Source organism: Dreissena polymorpha, chromosome 8, assembly GCF_020536995.1.
Source record: "Dreissena polymorpha isolate Duluth1 chromosome 8, UMN_Dpol_1.0, whole genome shotgun sequence".
Lineage (NCBI taxonomy): Eukaryota > Metazoa > Mollusca > Bivalvia > Myida > Dreissenidae > Dreissena > Dreissena polymorpha.
Window position 1 is genome coordinate 52,500,267 of NC_068362.1, and position 26,058 is coordinate 52,526,324.

General features: G+C 34.7%; 2 protein-coding genes across 9 annotated transcripts in view; one reads left to right on the forward strand and one right to left on the reverse strand.

Moving 5' to 3' along the window:
• Nucleotides 1-26,058, reverse strand: part of LOC127842840 (receptor-type tyrosine-protein phosphatase epsilon-like) — a 569,039-nt gene that overhangs the window by 332,031 nt on the left and 210,950 nt on the right. The gene's annotated exons all lie outside the window — the stretch shown is intronic.
• Nucleotides 22,319-24,100, forward strand: LOC127842848 (transcription factor HES-4-A-like). Of its 2 annotated transcripts, none has more exons than XR_008031910.1 (3): nucleotides 22,319-22,422; nucleotides 22,908-23,003; nucleotides 23,475-23,492. XR_008031910.1 is itself a non-coding variant. In XM_052372611.1 (3 exons), exons 1-3 carry the CDS (start codon nucleotides 22,389-22,391, stop codon nucleotides 24,060-24,062), a joined length of 714 nt encoding a protein of 237 aa, XP_052228571.1. In that variant the 5' UTR covers nucleotides 22,325-22,388; the 3' UTR covers nucleotides 24,063-24,100. The 2 variants fall into 2 exon arrangements, 1 of the variants encoding a protein (XP_052228571.1); XM_052372611.1 differs by having other exon boundaries at nucleotides 22,325-22,422; nucleotides 22,908-22,999; nucleotides 23,475-24,100.

Below are 26,058 nucleotides of genomic sequence, written 5' to 3' on the forward strand. Positions count from 1 at the left end.
CAATATATTTTAAGATACACTTAGTGACATCTTGAATCCATTAGATGCAGCATATCACAAGAGCTTAACGTTAATTGTATTATAATGTAGACCAGCTTTTAATTTCTTGAAAAGCATGTCTGAACCGTGCCTGTTGAATATGCACAAATGTTTTTCATTTTCATATAATTTCATTCAGTACCTGGTACAGTTGGTAAACTTATGGCGCAGCATTGAGCTCGAACAATTTACATTTCCTAAATAAGGCATTGTTTAAATTTCCTTGCTTAACCCCAAATGAATAATGTGTTATTAGTGTTCACTTTTACTTGATAAGGATTGTTACCATACTGTGTTCTAATAATTCATAGTAAGCGTACATTTTATTATTATGCAATTAATTGAAAGTTTTTAATTACAAGCCGTACCCCATTTTTTTGTTCCAAAATTTGTTTCGTACCCAAATTGTTTTTCGTAACCAAATTTCTCTCGTACCAAATTTTTTTTATCTCTAACAATCTATGTACCGGTACTTCGGCTGAATGGGTCAAGTTCCCCACGGGTACTACTTCCCCGTATCCCGGGTACTTTGAAGTATACTTCACCGTACACCGATTTTCAAATGATACTTTTGAGTATACTTACAGGTAACCCAACTTTCCGACATTTTTTTCGTACCCAAAGATTTTCGTACCCAACTTTTCTTTCCAATTTTTTTTCGTTTTTTCCTACCCACATTTTTATGTAACCATATTTTGTTGGTACCCAAATTTTTGGTGGGCAAACTTTTTCGTACCCAAAATTTGTGTATCCAATTTTTTTTTACCCAAATTTTTGTACCCAAATATGTTTATGTACCCACAATTTTCGTACCCACATTTTTGTTCGTACCCATATGTGAAAAACGTGGGTACGAAACTTTTGGGTAAGAAATAAAATGTTGGGTACGAAAATTTTGGGTACGAAACAATTTTGCCAAAAATCCTATTGTTCTTAATTAAGTTTTACAAAGAACTGCGGATTGTCTTAAAGTTTTTGTACCCTGCAGCTATGCCAGATCTTAAATTAAGGACGCGGATAAATGACATGCAATAAAAAGTACACAATTGTGGTGATGTTGATAAACTTAAATTGATGCTTTTATATCCATCCTCTTCAAAAGCATCGGCACACCAGTACTGTCAGTACTTTGATTAGTTGTATGGTACTTCGCTAGCTTTGGGCACTGGGTTTTGCGTTGTACACGTCACCATTGGTTGTTCAAATCTATATTAATACACTGTTCGTCAGTAGAGGGGAGAAAAAAATTACGTACACGGCCGGACATAAGGGTCACACAATTTGTTATTGTCATGGGTCCAATAGGCCATTACAGTTAATTTATAGTTTATATTATTTTACGAACAATGGAAAACGCTGTGTTAGAAATAATTCAATGAAAATAAATCGTTACGAACATTGAAAAGGACTTTGTGCATGTGTATTTTGAGTTTGAAAGACTATGTCACAAGTTGATGCACAAGTGTCGGCCCTGATTACGGACGCACAAGCAATTCTGGGACGACACTTGACGCACATAAATTCAAATCCGATATCCCAAGCAAGGCTCATACTTTTCGTGGTCATAACTTACAGAAAATGTAATGTAAGTTCATTTTACTATATTTGCCGAAGAATGGTCGAGTGTTCTTATGACAGTTCTAGTTTGTTTTGCTTACAAAGCGGAGCAGTAGCATTAAAGCATTGATAAACTAGCTGTTATCACGTCAAAGGAAAAAATACCTCTAATTTCGACACTGAAATATGGATGATAGGGGGGATTCTTCTCTGTGCACTGCGTTAAGATCCATTAAAAAACTATAGAGCGATTTAAAAAGAATCAGTACATTTCAATCACATTTAAATATATAAATCTACAATATATTTAACTTCTGTCCGTATAATAAAATGAAGTACTGAAGGGCCATCTTTATATATTTTCAGTAAAAAAAATAATCTTCATAGCGAAGTTAATGCCTGCAAAGAAAGAGCAAAATGTCTCCAAACTTAAATGATTGTTATTTTATTCAATTGTTAAAACTTTGAAAAACTGAGTCACCATGTTGTTGTACGAATTATAAAATATTTCATAAAATTGTAAACTGTTAAACAAACTAATTGTATATTATATAGTACACTATGTTACATGAGAAATGTTGCTGAAAATATAATACGATGTAACAATTGGATTACCAAAGTACGAGACTTACTTCAAAACACTGGTTTTGTAGATGTTTGGATGTACCCAGAATCAGTAAATGCAAATGTATTTATTCCTATATTTAAAAATAGACTAATTGATATGTACATAGGTTTGTGGCTAAATGATTTAAACGTTAAAAGTTTATTAACTTTATACAAAGAATTGAAACATCGATTTGAACTATCTGATTACCTTAACATAATCTAAAACTTTAATTTAAGAAAATACATATCAAAATTAAGACTTTCGTCCCACATGTTAAAAATTGAATCTGGGAGACATACAAATATTCCTAAAAACGAACGCATATGTAATCTATGTAACTCAAATGATATTGAAGACGAATACCATTTTGTAATTGTATGTCCTCTTTATACAGATATAAGAAAAATGTATATTGACAAATTCTATTATAACCGACCTAGTATGCATAAATTTATTCTTTTGTTAACAAATAATAAAACCAAAGTCCTAAATAAACTCGCGATATATTGTAAAAATGCTTTTAAAATGAGAACTGATACATTGAATGCAAACGTTGAGTAATTCGATGGCCTTAGTGCATTTTTAACACCTTTTTATGTACTAGTTTGGTCACTTTCGCATTACTATGCATGTGCTTATTGCTTATATATTGTCAGTTTTGTATATGTAACGATGAACTGTAAATGTTTAAGTTATATGAATAAACTTTCTGTTCTGTTCTGTTCTGTTCTGTAAAACAAAGCCCTCGAATGTACCGACGCATCGTTGTAAACACTCTAAAGAATCTAAATTCCGTACGCGCGAATACCGACACTTCGCTGCAAACACTCTAAAGAATATAAATTTAGTACGCGCGAATACTGACACTTCACTGCAAACACTCTAAAGAATCTAAATTCCGTACGCGCGAATACTTTACACTTCGCTGCAAACACTCTAAATAATCTAAATTCCGTACGCTCGAATACCGACACTTCGCTGCAAACACTCTAAAGAATATAAATTTCGTACGCGCGAATACTTACACTTCAATGCAAACACTCTAAAGAATCTAAATTCCGTACGCTCGAATACCGACACTTCGCTGCAAACACTCTAAAGAATCTAAATTCCGTACGCGCGAATACCGACACTTCGCTGCAAACACTCTAAAGAATCCAAATTCCGTACGCGCGAATACCGACACTTCGCTGCAAACACTCTAAATAATCTTAATTCCGTACGCTCGAATACCGACACATCGTTGCTGCACACACTCTAACGAATATTAAATGTAACTCACGAAACACAAAAATGGCAATAGCGCGTATATAAATGTTGGCGATCTATTGTATGTAGATAGCATATATGTTCTGTTTCATTATTACTAAAAGCGAATATATCAGTTTTTATATGAACGAAACCATCGCGTAAAAGCTGTTCACTCCTGGGACTATATTTATGTATCTAAGTTTGCGGAATTAACCTATTCAATAACTTTTTTTTTCGTCCGAAAATTGAGTAATTACAGGATACAGTTTATCGAACAGTGTTTAATTTGGAACCAACAAGTGTCACCCGATACAACTCGAGTAAGTCTGTTCAACAGGCCTTAGGTTAACGGAGTTAGCCTGTACGGACAGGCAATGGTATTACCATCATACCAATTGGTATGGGGTTAGCCTCTAGATAGCCTGGCTCAAAGATCTATAAATAAATAGTTCTTTGTTCTTCTTTGTGCGACTGAATAAGGTTAATTTATACTAATTCCGGTCAGTAAATATGTCTTATCGCACCGAAAACACATTTTATTTTTGCATTTATTTTATTGTATGTTAATTTGACCTATCTTATTTAGTGCGTCTACCCGGTTGTGAAATAGACATGATTGTGTCATGTATACGTTTGGATAAAATATACAGTGCATAAGCTATTTACCATTACTTTGGCAACAACATTAACAAAACAATACTAAATAAAGTAGTTGCATTAGTATAATTATTAAAGGTACCGTCAACAACCAATGACAAAAAAGCAAAGTTTTAAAATACCGTATTTTTTAACAATTATTAGTTTATATTGATTAAAATATTACGACTAGTATATTAAATAACTTGAAAAAAGTTCATGATTTTAGTATATTCGGTAATAAAATTTCGCGATGTGAAATCGAAAGTACGTCGCGAAAATAGGTGACGTAACAATATAAACACTATAAATAACGCAAGTAGATTGATAATGTTATATATATAATATATACAATTCACTACGCATGCACAATTTTCATTCCTGGGTTTACCACGTGACGATGATGATCAATTTATCGGCGCTATTTATAGTTAACTGGTTGTTACGTGGTAGACCTACCCAGGAAAAACAAACAAATATACTGAAAATATGAAAACTTAACAACTGTTTTCAAGTAATGTTATATATCAGTCGTGATATTTTAATCAATATAAACTAATAATTGTGAAAAATACGGCTTTGCATCCTTTCTTTTATTCGTGTTCGTGGTTAACGGTCCTTTTAATAGTAGTATAAAAAGAAAAATTACTATAAAGTCATGATAAAGAAAATAATTAGCGAAATCAAAATGATAATTATGTTAATACTACAGTTCAAGTTTGTACTTAACCTGCGCATGTCCAAGTCATGGGTGAATATTCTAATATAAACAAAGCAATCCTTTCTTGCGCAGACATAATGAATTAACCTATTGCTTGAAAACCCGCTACTGATCTTAATAAAGGCGGATTATTTTCAAGCGAACCTGTATACCAATGCATCAAGTTGAAAAATTTCATTAAGTAAAGATTGACGCTTGATATTTAAGCTCAAGTGAATATTGTTTTTATATACACTATTGTAGGCCAGAAGCTTTAGTATAGGCACTCTTTCTGGAATAAATGGTGTTATTGTTTTCGTTATTGTTGTTGTTGTTATTTTCAGCATGATGTCAATGGAATAGCTATCTTCCCTTACGCAAGTCCTATAAGTATTCCTATAAGAACCCAAAGTGGCTGTAATTATCCACAGATTGAAACACTATTTAATTACATTTTCAAGGGAAATTTATAAATCGCCAATACCTTCGAGCGTGCTTAATCAAAATGAAATGATATACTGCTGATTAAAAAAATATTTCTGAAATAAATACATGTATACACCACTTAATTTACAATCATGGCGTAACCTACATATAACTCGAAATGTATGCTGTTGTCAATTAGGAAGTGAGAGACATGATCAGATACGTTATGTTAATACACTTATGCACAAATGGTAATTTTCTTTTAAATAATGAAAGCTTATTTGAGAACGGCATTTTACATATATTATTGTTGTTAAAGTGTTAAAAGACTATGACGCTTGTCAGGCGACGTTTTCAGCCATGTACGTAAGCGTCTGTTGTTCTGTTAGACAAAGCTCAAAGTCGGACTTGACCCAGACTCAGAAATACCAAATGCACAAAACAAGCAATAGTAAGTCGAACATCCTAAGTTGGGTATTTGTAGATTTACATAATGAGATCACAGCGTAACGTTCTTGGCAGTTAACGGTTCCAATATGGCCGCCAAACGACGGAACTTGTGATAATTAATATGTTTCGAATTAAAGGAACATATTTTGATCGGACGAATGCAGCGGAAATGTGCGAGGAACAGTTGTGCAGAAGTATCGTTACAAGAATGAGACTCTTCCCTGTTCCAGTCGCTCTCGCTGTAAGCAACTACATGCGGTACGCTTACACCGGCGATCCCAGACTCACCATTTGCGATAGTTTGGGTGTGTCAAAGGCAGCGTTAGAAGTTTATTGCATACTTCTGTAATATTCTGCAGCGAATGAGTTGAAATTCGTTATATTCTCATCTGGCGTCGAAACCGTCGAAATAGAAAGTTGGTTCCGTCACACGTGTGTGAGTCCATAGCCGATCTTTGTTTTCTCAACCGTATCCACGTACTTCTATGTATTTTGGACTAAATGTCAATTCGCACGTATTCGCATGTGATTTTTATTTACAGAAAAAATATATATTAGCTATACACTATTTGTGCTGCTTTTGTTTATTGTTTAAATCAAAAATACTAATGGGCATACATGTAATTATCAATAACCGTAATAACCAAGAGTTGGTTTGAAGGATTTGAGCGTAATTTGAACAATTACTCAACAGGCATGTTTTTTTCCTTACTTCTTTTAATCCATTTTAACATGGCACAACGATTGTAATTATAATATCAGATTTCATTTTCATTGATACAATGTAAATATTTTTGCCCCAGTCCGTATTGGCTCAAGATCAAGTATGATCAATTTTATCCAGTTTTTTTTAATACATTTTTTGTTATATTTCAAATTTTTAAAATTAGGGTGGTATGTTTGTCGGAAAACGGAAAGAGTTCGATATAAGGTCATATCTGTGCGGGTTGTCAGTTTTAAACTGAGAACATAAGTTAAACAAAAGCAAGTTTATTTGGTTAGTACACGGGTACACGGGACCTTTCGCCACTTGTGAAAGTCATACTTTGAGCGAATATATGTGTTGTCTACATATTTCAAACTGTGTACGTGCTGTCTATTATTAAAAATACACACTAATATTACGAAAACGCACCTAAGTCAAATACTTGAAAGAGGAACAGGAATTAATCGAAAGGAGAATAAGAGAGAAGTCTGACTTAGCATTGCAGAGTGAGATACCCAATTTTAGGGAGAGAGAGGATGGTGTTTTATCGGACATGAACACAATACGGTAGTCGAATATTTTTACGGCGAATCAATATAAGGCATGTATAGCATAGAGCATGAGTGCATAAGGTCTTTGTATAACGTGAATTAAAAGTAAATGGCAACTGATATAGAAAATATGCCTATTGTAAATACGGTACCACAAACATACAAGAACAATGGATCATTCTTTGATCGGAGTGGATAGAACTACGAACCAAGTCGTTCAAAGAATGGATATAACGCTGTATGCAGCCAGTGTACCTTAAGACCAACATTCGCATACGCGTAGTCTGGTCAGGAGCTTCATCGTTCGCTAATGAGAAAAACAAGATACTTTTAGTGATTTTATAGTTGACATGGTAGTTCACGAATATATTGCGCAAACTGGGCAGACTACTGTGAAACCATTATTATTCGTCCGACATTAATTTTCGCCTTTTTCGTCCTTCGACCGATGGACTAATTCAAGATCCTAACGAACAATCATGTCCCATATTTGAAACAAATAAGACTGAATTACCGTAGGCATGAGGCATTTAAATCCAGCGTAATCCACGCATATACACAGGGCTCGAAATTAACACTCGCACACTCGCAAAATGCGAGAAAAAAAGATTGCAAGGTACGTTATAAGCCACTAGTAATTTTGCAAATAAAGAAATAGTGAAAAAAAAACGAGTTATATTGCTTAATGCGTTCGAAGGCGTGAACGCTAAACCGTTAGTCAATTTTTTGAACGTCCGAATACCCATATGCGGAGGCGCGCACCTTGTTTGTTGACTGGTATACTTATAATACAGATGCACAGATGGTATTGATACAAAGAACATGAAAAGTCGACTATTCACACTCAAGTTAAATCCGGTTTTGACACAAAGGGGTGTTCATTATACATTGTACTGACAACTGACATTTCCTGTAAAACGCGAATGCAATAAGGCTGTATCGAATGCGTCGACTTCGTTTAGGTATAATAGTGTTGATTAGCGCTAATTGTTAAAAACTTTATTACCCATTGTGTGTATTGTGTTTTTCAGGGGTGTTGCAGATTATACAGCCTACACGCGGCGTATCCGAATTAAAGACAATACTATTAAACCCAATTAAAATATGACGGTGTGTGATCAACACCTGACTGAAATATATTCTGCGCTTTGTTACAAATTAATAAACAACATTTTGATTTGTGTTTGGTTGTTTGGTTTTAACTGCATCTACTATTTTTTAGCGTATTACATGTATTACAAACAAATCGGACGTTGTTTTTTTTCCAAACCAGAAATGGACGAATTTAAGAGCGGACGAAATAGTCATTTTTATGAAAAGGGAGAAATTTTGTGCCGACGAAAATAAATGGTTTCACAGTAGTCTCGAGCTGCGCATACGGCATTAGGTCCATTTTCGCATGACGTGGCTTATACTATCTTTGTGGACCACATGAGCGAAAGACTACGCCGCAGAAGGTGACATCACCACCAACCAGATAGTGTGGAGATATATACGTCAAAGTGAAAGGAAAGGAATTGCTACGGCAACATAGTAGAAATCAAATGCTGGGTCGAGAAATAACAATAAGAAGAATGGGAGAACAAAATGAGAATACACCTTGAGAAATATTGCAACAAACAGAAATTGATCTTACAAGAATTATAACAGAAGAAGACGGTTTGACAAAAGATGTAATGACAAATGAACTTCATAAAGTGGGCATACGGACCCTGCCATGTTTTGAAGGTAAGCATTCCGAAGAATGGAAGTTTGAAGTATTATGTCTAATGAGGACGGGGTCTTACCCTGACTACACATTGTCACATGCTATAAGGAGGTGGGTGAAAGGTTATAAAGGATGCTTCTTTCGACGATCAAACCCTCTGATTTAGTAGAAGAGGTAATGGAAAAAACATTTTGAGAAATGAAGTGATAAGAGGAAATCGTTCTAGACACGAAAATAGACTGAATGCTCTTCAATTTGGAACACGTTTAGGTGCTCTTTTCGCCAAGCTGTGCAAACAGCAAAAAATATTAGCTCAGGGAAATATTATTTAGAAACGTCAACGGGCCTTAGTGGTTGGTTTACTTAACTCTACGGCACAAAAAATGGACATTCTTTTCAAATATTCATTTCACCAATCTATTAGCAAATCACTTCAACAACAAATAATTTAAACTGCCGTATGTACATCCATAGTAAAATAGGCTGGCTTTGCCGATGTAAACGACGGATATCTGTTTGGGAATATAGTTTATATAATAATAAATATAATGGAAATGTTTCTTAAGCGGGACAGGTGAAGACCGTTTTTAACGAAATGTACAACTCATTACCAACAGATGATATTTATAACACAGTTGACAGTGTTTTCATTCAAATATCGTTAACATTGAAAACATTAATATGAATGAAATTAAATTCGCGTCGCCTAGATTTTTAGCATCCACATAATTGCATATACTCCGGGGAAACCTGTTTATCTGTATATTGCGATACAAATGCTAATTTTTGTTCTTCGTTATACCCTTATTATATTCTTTAAAGTATTTTTACTGGATAGAGCAATTCACTGATGATTGAATAACATTATTTTGTTCGCATACATTTTAATAAAAAAATTACAATAATAAATTGACACCGTATCAAATAGTAAACATAATAAGCTTGCTTCTGCAATACAATTATACTTGGTCTATCGTTTAATCCGGCGTACATGTTTTTATACTTTCACTTGGCACCTTGAACACTTTAACCTGGTTGCCGTGGCGTAATGGATATGGTGTCCGTCTAGCGACCGGGAGGTAATGGGTTCGATCCCCACTCGGGGAGCGTTCTTTAAATCGCCCCCAAATACACCAAATACTGCTTCTAGGCCCAGGAAACGGCCTCTAGAGCGTTTAAATAAGCCTGGGACTTTCAATGCAATCGAGCTCAAATAAATAGGTTTAAACTAACCTTTAACTCGCTCAACCTAAGATCAATCGATCAATATCGCTTGATTATTCAACCGTGAACTAGTTCATTCGCGACTATATTTAGACTGCGATTTATGTTTCCGATATCGTGATCGATTTTACAAAGATATTCAATAATTGGGTGGTTACTGTCAATAATACCAGGCATTATGAAAGTATTTTTGATAAACAGACATTGTGTACAGACTGTAATAGTTAACACCACAAGACTTGTTTTCCGCAGAAAAAGAATAGTGAACATTTATACTATTTAATAAGTGCAGCAAGGATTCGCCGCGAGCCAAGTTAACAAACATGTATCGAAATTACAGAAGCTCCCTGGACGGAACAGCAAGTAAGTCATCATCATCATCAATATCATCATCATCATCATCATCATCATCATCATCATCATCATCATCATCATCATCATCATCATCATCATCATCATCATCATCATCATCATCATCATCATCATCATCATCATCATCATCATCATAATCATAATCATCATAATCGTCGTCGTCGAAGTCGTCGTCGTCGTCGTCGGCATCATCGTCATCATCATCGTCACCACCACCACCACCACCACCTCCATAATCACTATCGTCACCATTTATATTCACTATCAATATCAATGAAAAACAAACAATTATCAATAGGAAGTAATAATTGACACATTTTGACCTGCGTCATGCGAACATGGGTCTAATGCATTTTAAAGCCAGCGTAGATAAAGATCAGCCTTCGCATGCGAGCAGTTTGGTCTAGAGCCACCCATGTTCACTTAAGAGATCACAAACTTTGCGTGATTTTATCCCATTTATGCCGAGCGTCTAGAAAAAAAGGATTTGGCAAACAGCGTAGACCGCATGATGCGGCGTCTCATCAGGGTCTGCGCTGTTTGCTTAAAGGAATTTCTGTAAGAAATATTCTAAATATAGAAATAAATGTACTAGACATCCGTAATTTTGGAAATACATTGATCCAATTTAGAAAGATGGGAGAGTCCACTTTGCATAAATGGGTTATATCCTACAGCTTAGCTTCTGATCGGACTCGCAGAGTTGTGTTGTGTTATGCTGGATGCATTTGACAAAGGACCAATTTCGCATGACGCGCGTCATTTTAGCTACACTATTCATTTGAATATGATGAGGTTTTTTTACCCATCTCACCCGTTCTTTTAACTTAAATCATAGTTATTTTAATCAAGTTAAAAAACTATGTAGCATTTTATTTTAGTAACATTGTTTCTGTAAAACAAAGCCCGGATGTAGTTGAAATGCCCTCTACGCGAGGATTCGGTGCGTATCCCTGTACATTGTTGCTGTAACACACTCTTAAGAAACCAAATGCCATGCAATTCCGTAATTTTTGAAGCAAGAATATTTTAATTTCCTAACGTATAACTAACGATGACAAAACCTCATGGATAACCGTTGTTGATTGTGTACGTCACCAGTTTAATTGTTCTTTTGCATTGTTGGATCGAAACTAAAATAGTTGTATCAGCAACGAAAACTGCCATAAGAAGCCGTTTCAAAAGGAATAAGGTAACGCCGATAAATTAAAATGGTTCACTTGTTATATACCGACCAAGGTGCATATAACTCGGAATAGGTAAACAGGTTTACATGAACATTAAAACCATAGCCTGGATGTAAAGCAAAAAGCCTCAAGTCAAGTCAAGTACATTTTATTTACAAAGTAGAATACACAAACAAGTACCATAAGCTCTAATGAGCTTTTTAAACCGACGTACAAGTACATATAAATTCTTACACATATTTAAAGCATTGCAGGCTAATAAAGCTATAATGGGCATGCAACTAATCGTTCTAGACTTTGCTAAGCTATCTATAAACTATAAACTAGCAGCAACAGAGAGCAAAATAACGGAAACAGAACAACATAGAAAAGCTGGCAACATAACATGGCAAAATAACGAAATAACAAAAATTCAGGTATATCGCTGCCAAGGCTATTGAAAAGACAATTATGTGACATCGCACGAGGAACAAGAGCAGTTTTCCCCATGTCAAGTATTTACTAGAGATCGGAACTGGTTAAAAGAGGATGCTTTCCTGAAGTTTTCCGGAAGGTCATTCCATAGTTTGGCAGCAGCATACCTAAAAAATTTCTTACCATATCTTTCTGTCATTGGTAGGGGTATCTCAACAGAATTAGAGTGCCTGGATTTATAGTACGCATACAATATTTGTGCATAAACGTGTACTACAATATGTCCTGATTTAGAATCCATCGGATGCCACTCTGGCATTGTTGAGCATTTTGAAAAATCCAAGATGGCTGCCAAAATGAAGAAATCATCATTCATAACTCTTCAAAAACATTATGTATTTGCTTTATTTTGTCTCAAATTAAGTGTTATTTTGTTGTTTCTTTGTTGAATTATAATGTTAAAGGGTGAAATAAATAATAACAAATTAAAAACAAAACAACAAATCCAAAATGGCCGAAAAATGGCCGTTTTTTTAGACAAACGCGACATTTTTCAGGAACAAACTGTCATCATATCGTTATTGAGTCTGAACCTTTATATTTTACTCATTTCTTGATTTCAAATGCAAAAGTCTGATTTAAATACAATTGAAATAAAAAAAATGGAGGTCACAATAGTAGACAAAGTGTGATATCCATATAAAACAAAGCCCCATATAAGGTGAATACTACACCATTAACTAATTTAATTTTAATCAAAACCATATGGTGCAGGTACTAATTAGAACCGTCTCAATGGCACGGTTCTAAAGAGATTTATGCTTCATATTATAATTATGTTTTCCCACCGCATGAGTAGACCAATACTTTGTATTAGCGGATCTTGTTTGAATGAAGCACTTTGAACAGGTAGCTGTTCCTATATCCATTTGTGTCTTGTTCTGTGAAAATTTGGCAAATTGCATGTGCGTAAAGTGTTGTCCCAGATTAGCCTGTGCAGTCAACACAGGCTAATCAGGGACGACACTTTCCGTTTTAATGGTATTTTTCGTTTAACCGAAAATCTAGTTCAAGCGGAAAGTGTCGTCCCTGATTAGCCTGTGCGTACTGCATAGTCTTATTTTGGGACGACACTTTACGCACATACATTTTGACCAATTTTCACAGAACAAGACACATTTACTATGTTATGCTATACAAAAATGCATCATTTTCTGAATGAGATTGCTTTTGGAGAATGCGGAACATCATGGACGTTTAGTAGTCTAGATGTCAAACCCTGATTTTGGGCTGACATGGATTTTTCGTACGCATAAACTGTGTTGCGATATTATTGTTCCCCAACATCTCTAGAACCAAAATCCATCGGATGCCACCTTGGCACCATTGAGCATTTTGCGAAAAATCCAAAATTGCCGCAAACATGGCCGCAAAAGTACACAATTTCCTATATCTCCTATATTTTTGAAATACTCATCTTTTTTCTCTTCAATAATTCGTTTAGGTAAATATCAACATCCTAGAGGCATTAAATACAAAAAAGCTCTTGCTGCTGCAAAAAAAATGGCCGCCAAGATGGCGGCCAAGATGCTGACTAAAATGACAAAAGCTTGGTATTTCCATTACAATTTATTTTTAAACCTGCTTTTGAGAGCACAATCATACACACTTATACCACATTCATCTATATAATTTTTCTTTGTGCATTTGAGAATTTTATAAGCTGAAATAAATCATCATGGTGATACATTTCATTATCAATAACTGTAAATACCATGCAATTTCATAAAAACATTTTTTTGGAAATTGTATTATTTTATTTATCATAGTTGTTTATCTTTATTTATTTAAAAATATCCGCGATCATCAAGTGTTTTTGTGTGACCAATTTGAGTTATCTTTGGAGTTATACATTATTCCAACATAGTGATTTGTGTTCGTTATCAAATTTAATTGTGCTAACCCTTTGAAATCAGTTTTTGTGAATAACCTTGTGTGTCCGAATAACCTTGTGTGTCCGACACCATAATGCCGCCCAAGAAATCTAATCGTAATAGCTGTGAGGACTGTAAGAAGGAGGTAGGGTCAGATGATAAGGCATTAGTGTGTTGTGTGTGTGAGAAATGGCATCATATTAATTGTCAATATGTTTCCCGTGGATGATTATAAGTTTCTAACCAAATCGGACGATAGCATCCAGTGGTATTGCAAAAGTTGTAGAGGAGCTTTTCAAAAGCTACTTAAAATTCTCACTTTAGTGTAAAAAAGGCAGGATCAGCTAGAGGAAGAGGTCAAAATAGTAAACTGTGGATTAAAAGACGTTAATGGGAAGTTGTCAAATCAGGCGTCGGAGATAAGTATTGTAATGAAGGATGTGGCGGAAATGAAGCTCAAGCTACCGAAATTGATCAGCGAAAAGGTTAGTGAGGTACTCTTAGACAAAAGGGAAGAGGCGTTGAGAGCTAGTAATATGACATTCTTTAATCTTAAAGAAGCGGAGAATTGAAGTTCAAAGGAAAGGGACATTGCATTGCTAGGGGAGGTAATAAGTAGCATTGGAATAGATTTGGATCCATCACAATTAGAGAACGTAACAAGATTAGGTCGTCTCTTCCCAAATAGTGCGAAAATACGCCCCATAAGGCTATTTATTGAGAGTCGCATCAAGAGAAATACTAAGGAATACTTTCAAAGGTGGGAATAGGGAGAGACCTCACTCAGAAGCAGAGAGAAAACAATATTATATTGAAGAAAACACTAGAGGCTATGAAAAAAGACTTCCCAGGGAAAATATGGGCTATCCGGCGGGATAAGATCGTTTAATTTCAACACAGACAAGCGATTAACTTGCCATCTGGTGTAGCAGGGACTACTCTACCCTCCCCTCAAGGGTCGGGGGACGGTCATTAAATGGTTAGGATCACAGTTATTGTAATGTAAATATGTTAACAGTTAAACATGTTAAAAGCACAGTAAATCGCGTTCAAAATGTTCAAAATATTGTTAATCACGTTCAAAATGTTCAATTTTTAAGTCGTTCAAAGGAAAGTGTGGATTATGCAGGATGTTCAAATAATGTGTTAAAGGGTTCGTCTGAAGATGCAGATACATTTTTGAAATTGTGGTTTACAAACGTTGATTCGTTATCGAATAAAGTAGCAGAACTTGAGGTATTTTTAGACATGGTACATCCGGATATATTAACGTTTATTCGCTCAAGAATAAACTGTCTTATTCAACGCAAACGCTTTTTTCTTAAGGGATCGCCGAAACCCGAACCCCAATTGTATAACCCATCCTACCCAGTCAACTCTAACACATAGACTCGTCCACTAAGTATAAAACCACTGCCAATGCAAATTGTCGTTCTTTTACTAGCTCCTTGCATCACAGGGTAGGTCGCGCTATGGTTTACTAGTTTACATTTAAAACCACGTGGTTTCATAAATTTGTCTTTTACTCTTTCTTTCCAAAGGAGAACTTATTTAATTATAGACACTTGTATCTTGTTAGGCGTATTTACATTTAGAATATGACATGCAGTATATATTTTAGGAAGATATTAAATATTTTGCATTTTTAGAATTCGGTTACACCGACCACGTGATTTCATAAATTTAAATGGAGAACTTGTATAATTATGAGCAGTTGTATAACTTTAGAGATTTAGTGAAATGTATATGTATAACATAAAAATCATTATGAATTCTGGGAAAAGATATTGCATAAGTCTTTTTGTGTTTTTCTTTTAATTTTTAGTATTAAGAAAGACAGACCACGTGATGGTATACTTCTCAAAATTGCGTTTTGTAAATTTTAATATTAAGTTATCGTGAATTATTAGACAAAGCTTTATTCTTAGATATTTTATGTTTGCATTAATTTGAAGTTATTGTCTTATCAATGTTCTCTATCCGATTGTATTAACACAACTATTTTTATTGCTTTTATATTGCCACCACGGGTCGAAAGATGTCTTTTGAAGGAGGCGTTGTCGTCTCAAGCCATGGGCACGGAGAATAGACTTGAAACCGAACCGGAGGTAACGGCGTCGGTTATATAAACGAAACGTGGAATTGTCTGAGCGGTTTTAAGGTCGGTTAAACATGTTGTTTTATTTATCATTACAGACGAGACAAACATTTCAAACTGATAATTTGTTTCCTATGTGTCTCTTTGAAAAAGATGCATTGAAATAACGCAGCAAATAGTCTGCAATAGAGAAATTATTGGGTGCGCTTCCGGCGTCATTTAAAACATTGAACGTGTAGACGTTTGGTTTAACGTGTTAATGATTTATATGGCGATACAACGTACAAATTCTGGAAGTAGAAACGCCGAGACGCAATGTTTCACCACCACCGAATGAACCTTCTGGTGCTCGCCACAACCTCCACCATAAAGAGAATAAGTGCATGCCGTGCAGTAAGACACTATCCCATTAAAATTAGCTGTAGAATGTGAGATACAGATTAAACAAAGATAAACTGTAATAAAAAAACGACTCGAAAGTACGTGACTTCTACTTTATTCATAGAAGTAAATAAATTTGCAATCTTAACAAGATAAACATATAACCGTCTATACAAAAATTCATGAATAACTAAAACGGTCTCCAAAATGAATCCTTAATCACGTGACCAATTTTGTCGCCATGTCCAATAGAAACATCGACTTCAGATAGTACGTCGCTGTTTTCCATAGATGAGACATTCATACTCGAGTAACACGAGTCTGATGAACTATCGTTGCTTGAATCCGAGATTCTCAAGTTGCTCTCTGCGAAAGGTCGCCCATGGAAATATCCTTCAGGAAACGCACTTGCGTATGTAATGGGAGAAAAATCCGGAGTGTTGAGAGTATATGTCGACATTTTCCTGACGTCATTTATTCTCACTGGGGTAGACATATGACGTTAAACGAGCGTTTTATTTCGGACACACATTTGAGGAACAGGCTGCGTCGCGTGTAGATGATCACTCAGCGCTTTGATCGTCTTTATGTCTGGAGATTTCTGTGAGGTTAGATACGTCATAACCTCCCTTGCACAAGCCTGGAACCCGGATTGGTAGGCGACCGACTCGGTTGCCATAGAAGCTGAGCCGTTGCGTTGTTGAAGCTGCTGAATGTGGAGCACTGTGCGATCAAGAATGTCTGCCTTGTCTACACGCGTCATAGGAGACGTCTGGGGATAAGAATTAAAAAATGTATTGTACATTTGGAAATCAAATCAAAGACGTATGGCTTTAGGCTACAGTGTATGTTCAAACATATTGTGTTAGTGTCTTGAATTGCATGTTTGCTATTATCAAATAAAACTAGTGAAGCTTTTAAACTTTTGTACCATATGTCCATTTTTTTATAAAAATGCACACTACTGGTAATAAAAATCATTTATTGAAGTAAACTCTCCATACAAATACACTATTTTGGCATCTTTGTCTAAATTACAATGCAATACAACCATCAATTAATTGAACTAGTAAAGCAAAACTCACTACATATACACTAATAATACATATATGGTAAAATGCATGGCCAGTGTGGGTAATTAACAGGTGATACAATTTACACGAAGACAGTGTGAAATGAAACAGAAAGAAGTTTTACAACCAAAGTAGATAAATTCAGAAAGTGGACAAAATTTAATGAGCCATACATTTATACTTTACCGTATGTTGTGAATAAATATGGTATAGTTTACAATTAGTGATGATGTCACGATACACGTAGTATATAGTTATTTGCAATAACGTTTGACATTTCAGTAACACGTGTGAAACAATAATGATATATTAACACCGTGCCTTACCTGTTCTCTAATGGTGTCCGCTATGAGCCGGTTCAGTTGGTCGATGCTGTGGTTCATGCGCTCCCGTCGCTGCTTCTCCACCAGCGGCTTCCTGATCTGAGAACAGAAAAACACATAATGAGAGTGATGCTGTTGAGTGCCTAATTAAAATTCAACGTGTACCGTATACCATCTTGGCTCTTACGTGAAATTTGAGCTAATTTGTATGACAATATTTTGTTGGCAGCGATTAGGGTAATGGCCTGTATGAAATGCGTTTTCTTGTAAATAGGTGTAGCATTTCTGCTATTAAGTTAGAATTCATCCTGATGTTTGTTCATGAAAACTCTTAAGAAGCCGAAGTTATATTGTAATACATTTTATGGGTTCGGTTATTACTAAAACAAATAAAATGTATCAGGATAAGATGGTTCTGAAGTCGTGTAATGTACATCTCCATCAGAGGTTTTGTCTTTTAAAATATGTTTCAATATATAAGCTAATATCTACGATTGAAACTTACCTGTCTCAAATAGCTGAATTCCTCCTGCCCAGCTTGTTTCACTGTAGATATTTTCATTGTGTTCACAAAATACCAGAAACAATTGCAAGGAAAAAATCGAGTCCGCCATGATTCTTTTTTTATTTTATTTTCTATATAACTCTTTCTCAGTTGATAATACTGTTATGCTTCGACGAGGTATATTATTACTTATATACTCAATTGTTTCGTGTCAGTTAAAGGCACGAGTTGATCGTCATTAACACGTCACGTGGATATCCTTAATTAGCAGCAAACTTGTAATAAACGCGTGACAAACACTGGACACTTTAGTTAAACGAGTCAACGTGTGCCAACAAAGAGTCTTCATTTATTTCCAATTTGTTTTACAAATGATCTACAAGTGGCAATCAAATTAAAGTAATTAATGCAATAACACTTTACTCAAATTATTTGCGACGGTCTTTGTCATAGCGGTTGAGTAAAATCATGTATTTCATTTTAATTATCCTCTTTTAAAGTAATTATCACATACCCCGGTATAATTAAACAACATCAACAACAGAAGAATTAAAGGCTTAAACACAACATCATTGCTTAGCTATAATTTAACACAGAGCAAAAATATGACAGTAAACACTGTAATTACCATTTTAAAGTATTATATTATATTTTGTTTAATTAACTGTTTGATGAAGTAAACGTTTTATTATTAATGAAATAGCACGCATTATATTTTCGTGTTGATACAAATGTATGCATTTACCGCTTTGCCACACCATTCAGAGATCGATCGAAGTTTATTCGTAGATCTTTGTAACATTCGATATTTACGCGTGTAACGTTTGTTTTGTATTTCTTTTCTCTGTAAATATGTTATTACTGGTAGAAGACTATGATATAAGCCAAAGCGAAGTTCCACCAATAAATGTGTATTGATATATCTAAGACCAAATTGTTGGAAATAAAGTATTTATTATGAGGCAGAAAGGAATACAGCTTATATAAAAAATAATTATATGATACATGTGCGCATTCAAAGATCTAGCAATTAAATTAAAATGCTATTTGATAGATCTTCGATATAGTGAACGAGTACTGCTTTTGAATATACAATTCTTTGTTCAAAACATCTTCAAATATATTTTATGGTAACACTTTAAATATCATTAACTTCTGTATATCTCATTTTGATCAAATATTCAGCTATTATTTCTTAAACTGTACAATATTTTAGGTTCTGTGTAATTATCCTAATGGACATTAAATAATAACCAATCCTCTTATTCTACTCCATATATTAACGTTTCGGCATTGCGCCTTTTATCCAAACAATGGACTACATTTTTACGTGTTTTTGCCAACTCGTTTCAAATAATAAAGTAAATCGATTGTTCCCATTAAAAATGCCGAACATACATTTTTTGGCATTTTGCGATTTTGATACTGCGCAAAGCGGAAAATCAATGCGCATAATTATACCCCCAAAACAACGAACTAGTTAAGCTCGATTTGTCATTGTCGGCTCGGGTACTACTTACATGTACCCCGGTTACACTTACGTATACTAACATGTACCCCGAGCACGGTAATATACTAAAACGTACCCGGGAATTTTAACGCTAAATCAGTCGCTGTCGGCTATTTTTTTAACTTATTAATTTTCATATTTATGTCAATTTTCTGTTAAATGGTCTCTATATTATCGAAACTCATACTCAAAAAGCATGTTGATGCAGATAAAATAAGAAGTGTGTTTCGTAATTACGGTAATCGGTAGCGCGTTTTACGACATCTGTTTTTAGGCGTGAAGAAAACTCGGGCAGAGTAAAATATTGGCCGGGTACGTTTCAGTATATTTACCGTACCCGCGGTACATGTAAGTATAATTACATGTACCCGGGATACATGCAAGTAGTACCCGAGCCGACAATGACCAATCGAGCGTTATTTAGGTGTTGACGAGAGTGATTAGAATGTCGGTACGTGTTTATGTATTTGATACATAATTATATTCTATGTTCGTCAGTTATAATTCCCCATCGCAAAGCTTTACGGGGGAGATTTGAGGACTGTCATTCACTGTCAGTCTTCTCGGTAGGATAAATATATAATCTACCCTTTGCATATTTTCAGGAAAACTGCTTAAATATTAACGTTACTGAATGAAGTACATGTACTTAGTAGTAATGCCAGCTCAAGTTCAAGGTCAAACGTGAATGCCTAAGTTGTTGAGCCTCCATTTGTGTGTTCACTCGATATCTAACATACCTGTACTTTTTGAAGGATTTATTTGCACAATACTTGCCTAAGTGTTTAGGTAATTAAGAAAATGCGCAGAAGTCATTCTAACCTTAGGTTAAGGTGACACTTAAATGTATTATGTTTTTGTCTTCATATCCATAATACTCTTAAAAGAATCGACGTGAAACTTTGATCATTTGTTTTGCTCATTGGGACCTTATGATGAATGAATTCATTATAAGCCAGTCATCAAGGTTCCATTTTAGCCTTTTTTTTTACAGTAATTGTGTCCGCTCGGCTCATATACGATCCCATACGCTCTTAAAAGTTTGATAATGTAACCCTATCTCAAGTGTTTTTAATGATTCATACAATGTACAAACGCAAGTCATGCCAACTCAAGGTCAGTGCTACAAGGTCCAATTTTAAGCATGAATTTTCAATTTTGTTGTATATGTCCTATAAGTTCTCACGTAACTTTCATGACGTTTATATCATTCATAGGATGGAACTATTAAGCCACAGTATGGTGAAGGCTACCATATGAAGGTTAGAGAATCACAACGGGAAATATCAAGGTCTCTTGGACTGTTTTGGTATATTTAGTATTAAGCAATAATTATTCTCAATTAAAATTATAAAATTATACGTTAACAGTGTAAATCAAAGATGTATGTTTTATTCTACCATATTGACATTATGCTTTAGAAAAAGTTTTATATATAACATTTATATTTGTTTGTTTGTAAAGTTTAAAAACATAGTCCCTATATACATGCTTGTGCAAAAACTTATGTGGTCACTGGTGTGTTATTTCGTTTTGTATATTTCTTTTATAAGAGACGGAAGCTCATAAAGTATGTTGTCATAAATACATCCGCTTCATATAAGATACTATATGTTTCGTACATTTATTGATATATTAAGATGGACATACGATGTAAGTATTTGTTCAAGACTTCAAGTAAAAAATAAACCTCTGTATTAGCTGTGTTGTTTACTTCCTAATAAACATGATTTGTTTACTGCTTTGGTCAGAGAAAATGCTTACATTTTTATATGTTTATGTTGACTTGGACAGGCGTATGAGATCAAAATTAAATGAAGCTTACGAATAAAATAATACAATTTTATTTCAAAAAAGGTTGTAATAAAAAGATTTAATAAGTACCGACAAGAATAAAAAATGGTATATTTCATCTGTAACTTTAAATTAAGTATGTTTTGGGCTTATGAAGGGTACTTAACGTCTGGTATTTATTAAATAAAATATCAGCTTAATTTTAACAGTTTTTTTTGTTTTACAAATCAATGGCCACAATATTCGATTGTTTACTCACATAACGCATGGCTTATAAGACAGTTTATAGTATATTAACTTAATTTAATTAATCAAAATGAAATAAAAATATGTTAAAATAACTTATTAATGGAAAAATTTAAATAGTATGTATTACTTTAAATTGATGCTTATACATAGTCGCTTTACATATGATGTGTCGGGTGCTTCGAACAGGTTGGATTGAAAAGTTTTGAGAGAACACCAGTATTTATTACATGAATCAGAAAATAATAACTATTATTAAATCCATGTGCCCATACATCTAATCGATCCACAGACAAATTATCAGTTAACTTGTGTAAAGTGTTATTTTATTGGAAAAATACTTTAATTGTTTCTTTCATTTATATAACCAATTAGTCTTTAATTGATACATACTTTGTGGCACACGTTGACTCGTTTAACTAAAGTGTTACGTTTTTGTCACGCGTTTATTACACGTTTGCTGCTAATTAAGGATATCCACGTGACGTGTTTATGACGATCAACTCGTGCCTTTAACTGACACGTGTACGTGGGGTTAATAAGTCTTGATACATAAGTCGTAGTAACAAAATTGTATCAGCTAAAACAGAAAAATATCGCATCAAATAGGTGTTTGGAGTAGTTTAGATTTTCTCTTTAGCAAGAGTTACTTTTTCTGTTTCCATACACGATGAAAATGTCTGGATTGCACAAATGTGGAAAGGAGAACTCCAGCTATTTGAAAAAGGTGAGCTTCGATCAAAGATCATTATAAATTGAATGTTATTTTAATATGGAACTTGTTATAACATACTGCAAACTGTCTTGTACACTACATCTGTTGACCATTCAAAAGGGAAATATATCCATTACCATCTAACATTATTCTGGAAGTTTTTTTACGTTTATACCAAACGAAGCAGTGGCGTATTATAATAATACATATTTAAAAACGTCAGCTTTTAACGTGATCGCATTTAATATTATACACAACGCATTTTTGCAAGTGGTTCAATACAAGTTGCAATTTCATACTCGAACGGTGTTGTTCAGTACATCACAAAAGGTGAATTTACAGAAAGAATTGTACATAGGTAAATAATCAATTAACTACCGACGAAATATTACCATTATCATAGAATTAAACTCAAAATTTGCATAATTCAACATGGTATGCTATTCACGCATCTTATATAGCTCCAACAATAACGCCATGGGATCCTGTGTTTTCAGATCCGGAAGCCGCTGGTGGAGAAGCAGCGACGGGAGCGCATGAACCACAGCATCGACCAACTGAAGCGGCTCATAGCGGACACAATCAGAGAGTAGGTAACGCATATATGTTATTACTTATTTAGTCAAGAATTCAAGATGTATGTGTAATGTAGACATAACGGACCAACTGTCGGTATTTGTTGCGGAAATAGTTACTCAATCAACACCAGCATAGTTCTAATAAAAGTAACTATTAAGACAAGGTCATTATCACTGTCATCATCACCGCAAATTGCAGCTGTTTTGCATGTGACCAAGTATGTTTTTGAATAAAAGTCTTATATGTACACATACAAGTAGCACATGCAAGGCGTAAAGGGCTCAAAATTAGTACAATATATGTGTGTTACATAATCAAACAGTGTAGTTAATTTGTGAAATTATTATGGATGTGAAACGTACATGAACTATCCACAAATACCGGTAATCAGCATAAATATCATACATACAAAAATACATAAACATTGTTATACGTCTTTGTTATATCTCCCAAATGCACAATACCATTTTTATTCGTATACCCAGACGTCTCCCATGACGCGTATAGACAAGGCTGACATTCTAGACCTCACAGTTTTCCATCTGCAGCACTTACAACAGCGCCAAAGTTCAGTATCCAAGACAACCGAGTCGATAGCCTACACATCCGGGTTTCAGGCTTGTGCATGGGAGGTATTAGCGTACCTCACCAATCAGAAATATGCAGACCCTAAGACGATTAGCGCAATAAGTGACCATTTACACATGGCGCTGAATGTTCCTCAAAGATGTGTCCGAAATCATATGCCCGGAGAACAAAACATGTCTACACCTGTGAGGGCAAATAACATCAGGAAATTGTCGTCATACCCGCTGAACACTCCTGGTGTTTCACTCATTGCCAATCAAAACCTGCTGTCTCGAGAATACTCCGATGGTTTAAGCGTTCCTGCAAATAATTATCGACTCGCGTATCCCAGCCTCGATAGTTCAGTAGACTCGTGTTACTCAAGAATGAACGTCTCATCATTGGAAAACAGTGACGTCATATCCGAATCAGAAGGCGTTGTTTTTATTGGACATCGGGACACAGTTAGACACGTGATCAAGGAAACATTGTGGAGACCATTTTGATGCGATGTGATTGTTTATTTTGTTGATATTTTTGTTAAGTGTGCACAGGGACCTATACAAACATTGTAGGTCCCTGGTTTGCAGCGGTTAAATCCTCTATTAATAAATCATCATTCATTTATAAGTTGATAACTTGTTATCATGCAATCAGTGTGATTAGTTTCACCAACGACCCACTCGATCATGAGAATTCTTTCATGCACCATTCCTCCTAAAGATAATTCCATATAAAGATAAACAAATAACTATGACAATTTAGTCTCGAACGCGATATATGTTTCTTAGTGAAACCTGTTCCATATCTTACATACGAATCGTGTGTTCGGTTATTTATTGGCTCTACAAGAAAATTGCAGTCCTTATTTTCAATCTATCAGCATAAAGACACGTCTAAACAACTTAATCTATTACTGGGAGGCATTAAACGAACGAGGGTTTACTAAACAACGAAAAACTGGTTTGCCCTTTTGCTTTTATCAAAGATTTTGATGGACACATCCGTGATTTAAAACCCATAGTTGCAAATACTTTGATTTAACATGTACTGATACTGGTTTTGTGTTTTCATGTTGCTTGGATACGAACATAAAAAATTCTACTGCTGAACAAGTTTTTCAAAACCAACGACTGTAGCAATGTGGGGGAGGGGTGAGTCAACTACAGAAGAAGGTCGTAAGAACAACGACTTTATTTTACGATTTAAAGTCGCAAATGACACATGGGATCAAATTAAACTACTTGAAGGCTAAGGGCACATGCTCTGAGAAGCTTACGTAAAACATTTCGAATTAAATGTTGAATTTTTATGACAGAAAATCTTTGCTTTGAAAGGTTAGTTTCAAATAAAACTCGTTCCGGAACACTAGATATATAATTGTAAAAATATGTATTATATCATACTGTTTTCTGAATATGTGTATGGATGTTTATTTAAAGCGAGCGTGTACAATTTAATGTATCATAATATTATATTATATAATGCATGCGCGTGCCGTATCGACCGCACAGGATCATCAGGTTCGACACTTTTTGCTTTTATCGAATGTTTCATTTAAAACAAGTCTCGTCATACCGAAAATCCAGTATAGACCGAAAATATCGTCCATAATTAAAATGTGAGGACTGCACAGGCTAATCTGTGACCACACTTTAGTCACATGCATTACAGGGGCCTTTTCACGTTATGTTAAATTGACAAAATTAAAAAAAAGTTTCAGATTCGCAAATTTTCTTTGCAGAATAGATTTGTGAGGAAACAGTAATACTGAACATTTACCATGATCTAAAATACCCTTTTAATATATGCCTCTTTTGACGATTTAAAAACCTAAAATTATAAAGCGTTGCAACGCGAAACGATTTAATAATTTGGGGAGTTATGTTGTTAAATGTTGTGACACTACGAGGAATGTTTATATAAAGTATACAATACAACTATTATAGTATGATCACGGATGGTCGAGTGGTCTAAGCGTTAGACTTTTACTCCAGGGGTCAGTGGTTCGAGCCCAGTTGAGGGTTACTTTTTTCTTTTTTTAATTTTATTCTTGTTTTTTATTAGAGCGTTTGAAATCCAATGTTTACATTTATCAATATGAAGCATTTACTGATAACCTGTAGTACATGCCAAAATCTTTAAAAAGGCCCCTTTAAGTACGGCTTTTTCCCGAGCGAGACTCAAACAAAGATGCTGACTCGTCCATACCTCAAAAAGTCAATTAAATGTACAAATTGGTTAAACATATAATTGAACCGAGTAAAAATTGACAATTAAGCAATTGCTTTCACAATGAGAGGTTGGTCTTATACACATTTGTTTCTTATTTATACGCATCTCTGATATATAACAATTATTATTATTGGCGATTAATTGGCACATGTTTTGCCCTTATATTAGATAACTATACATTGACCTAATTTATTTTGCGTAGATAAAAAGATGTCATATTCATACTCCGTAAAAATCAGGTAATGACGGTCTAGAAGGCTATCACAC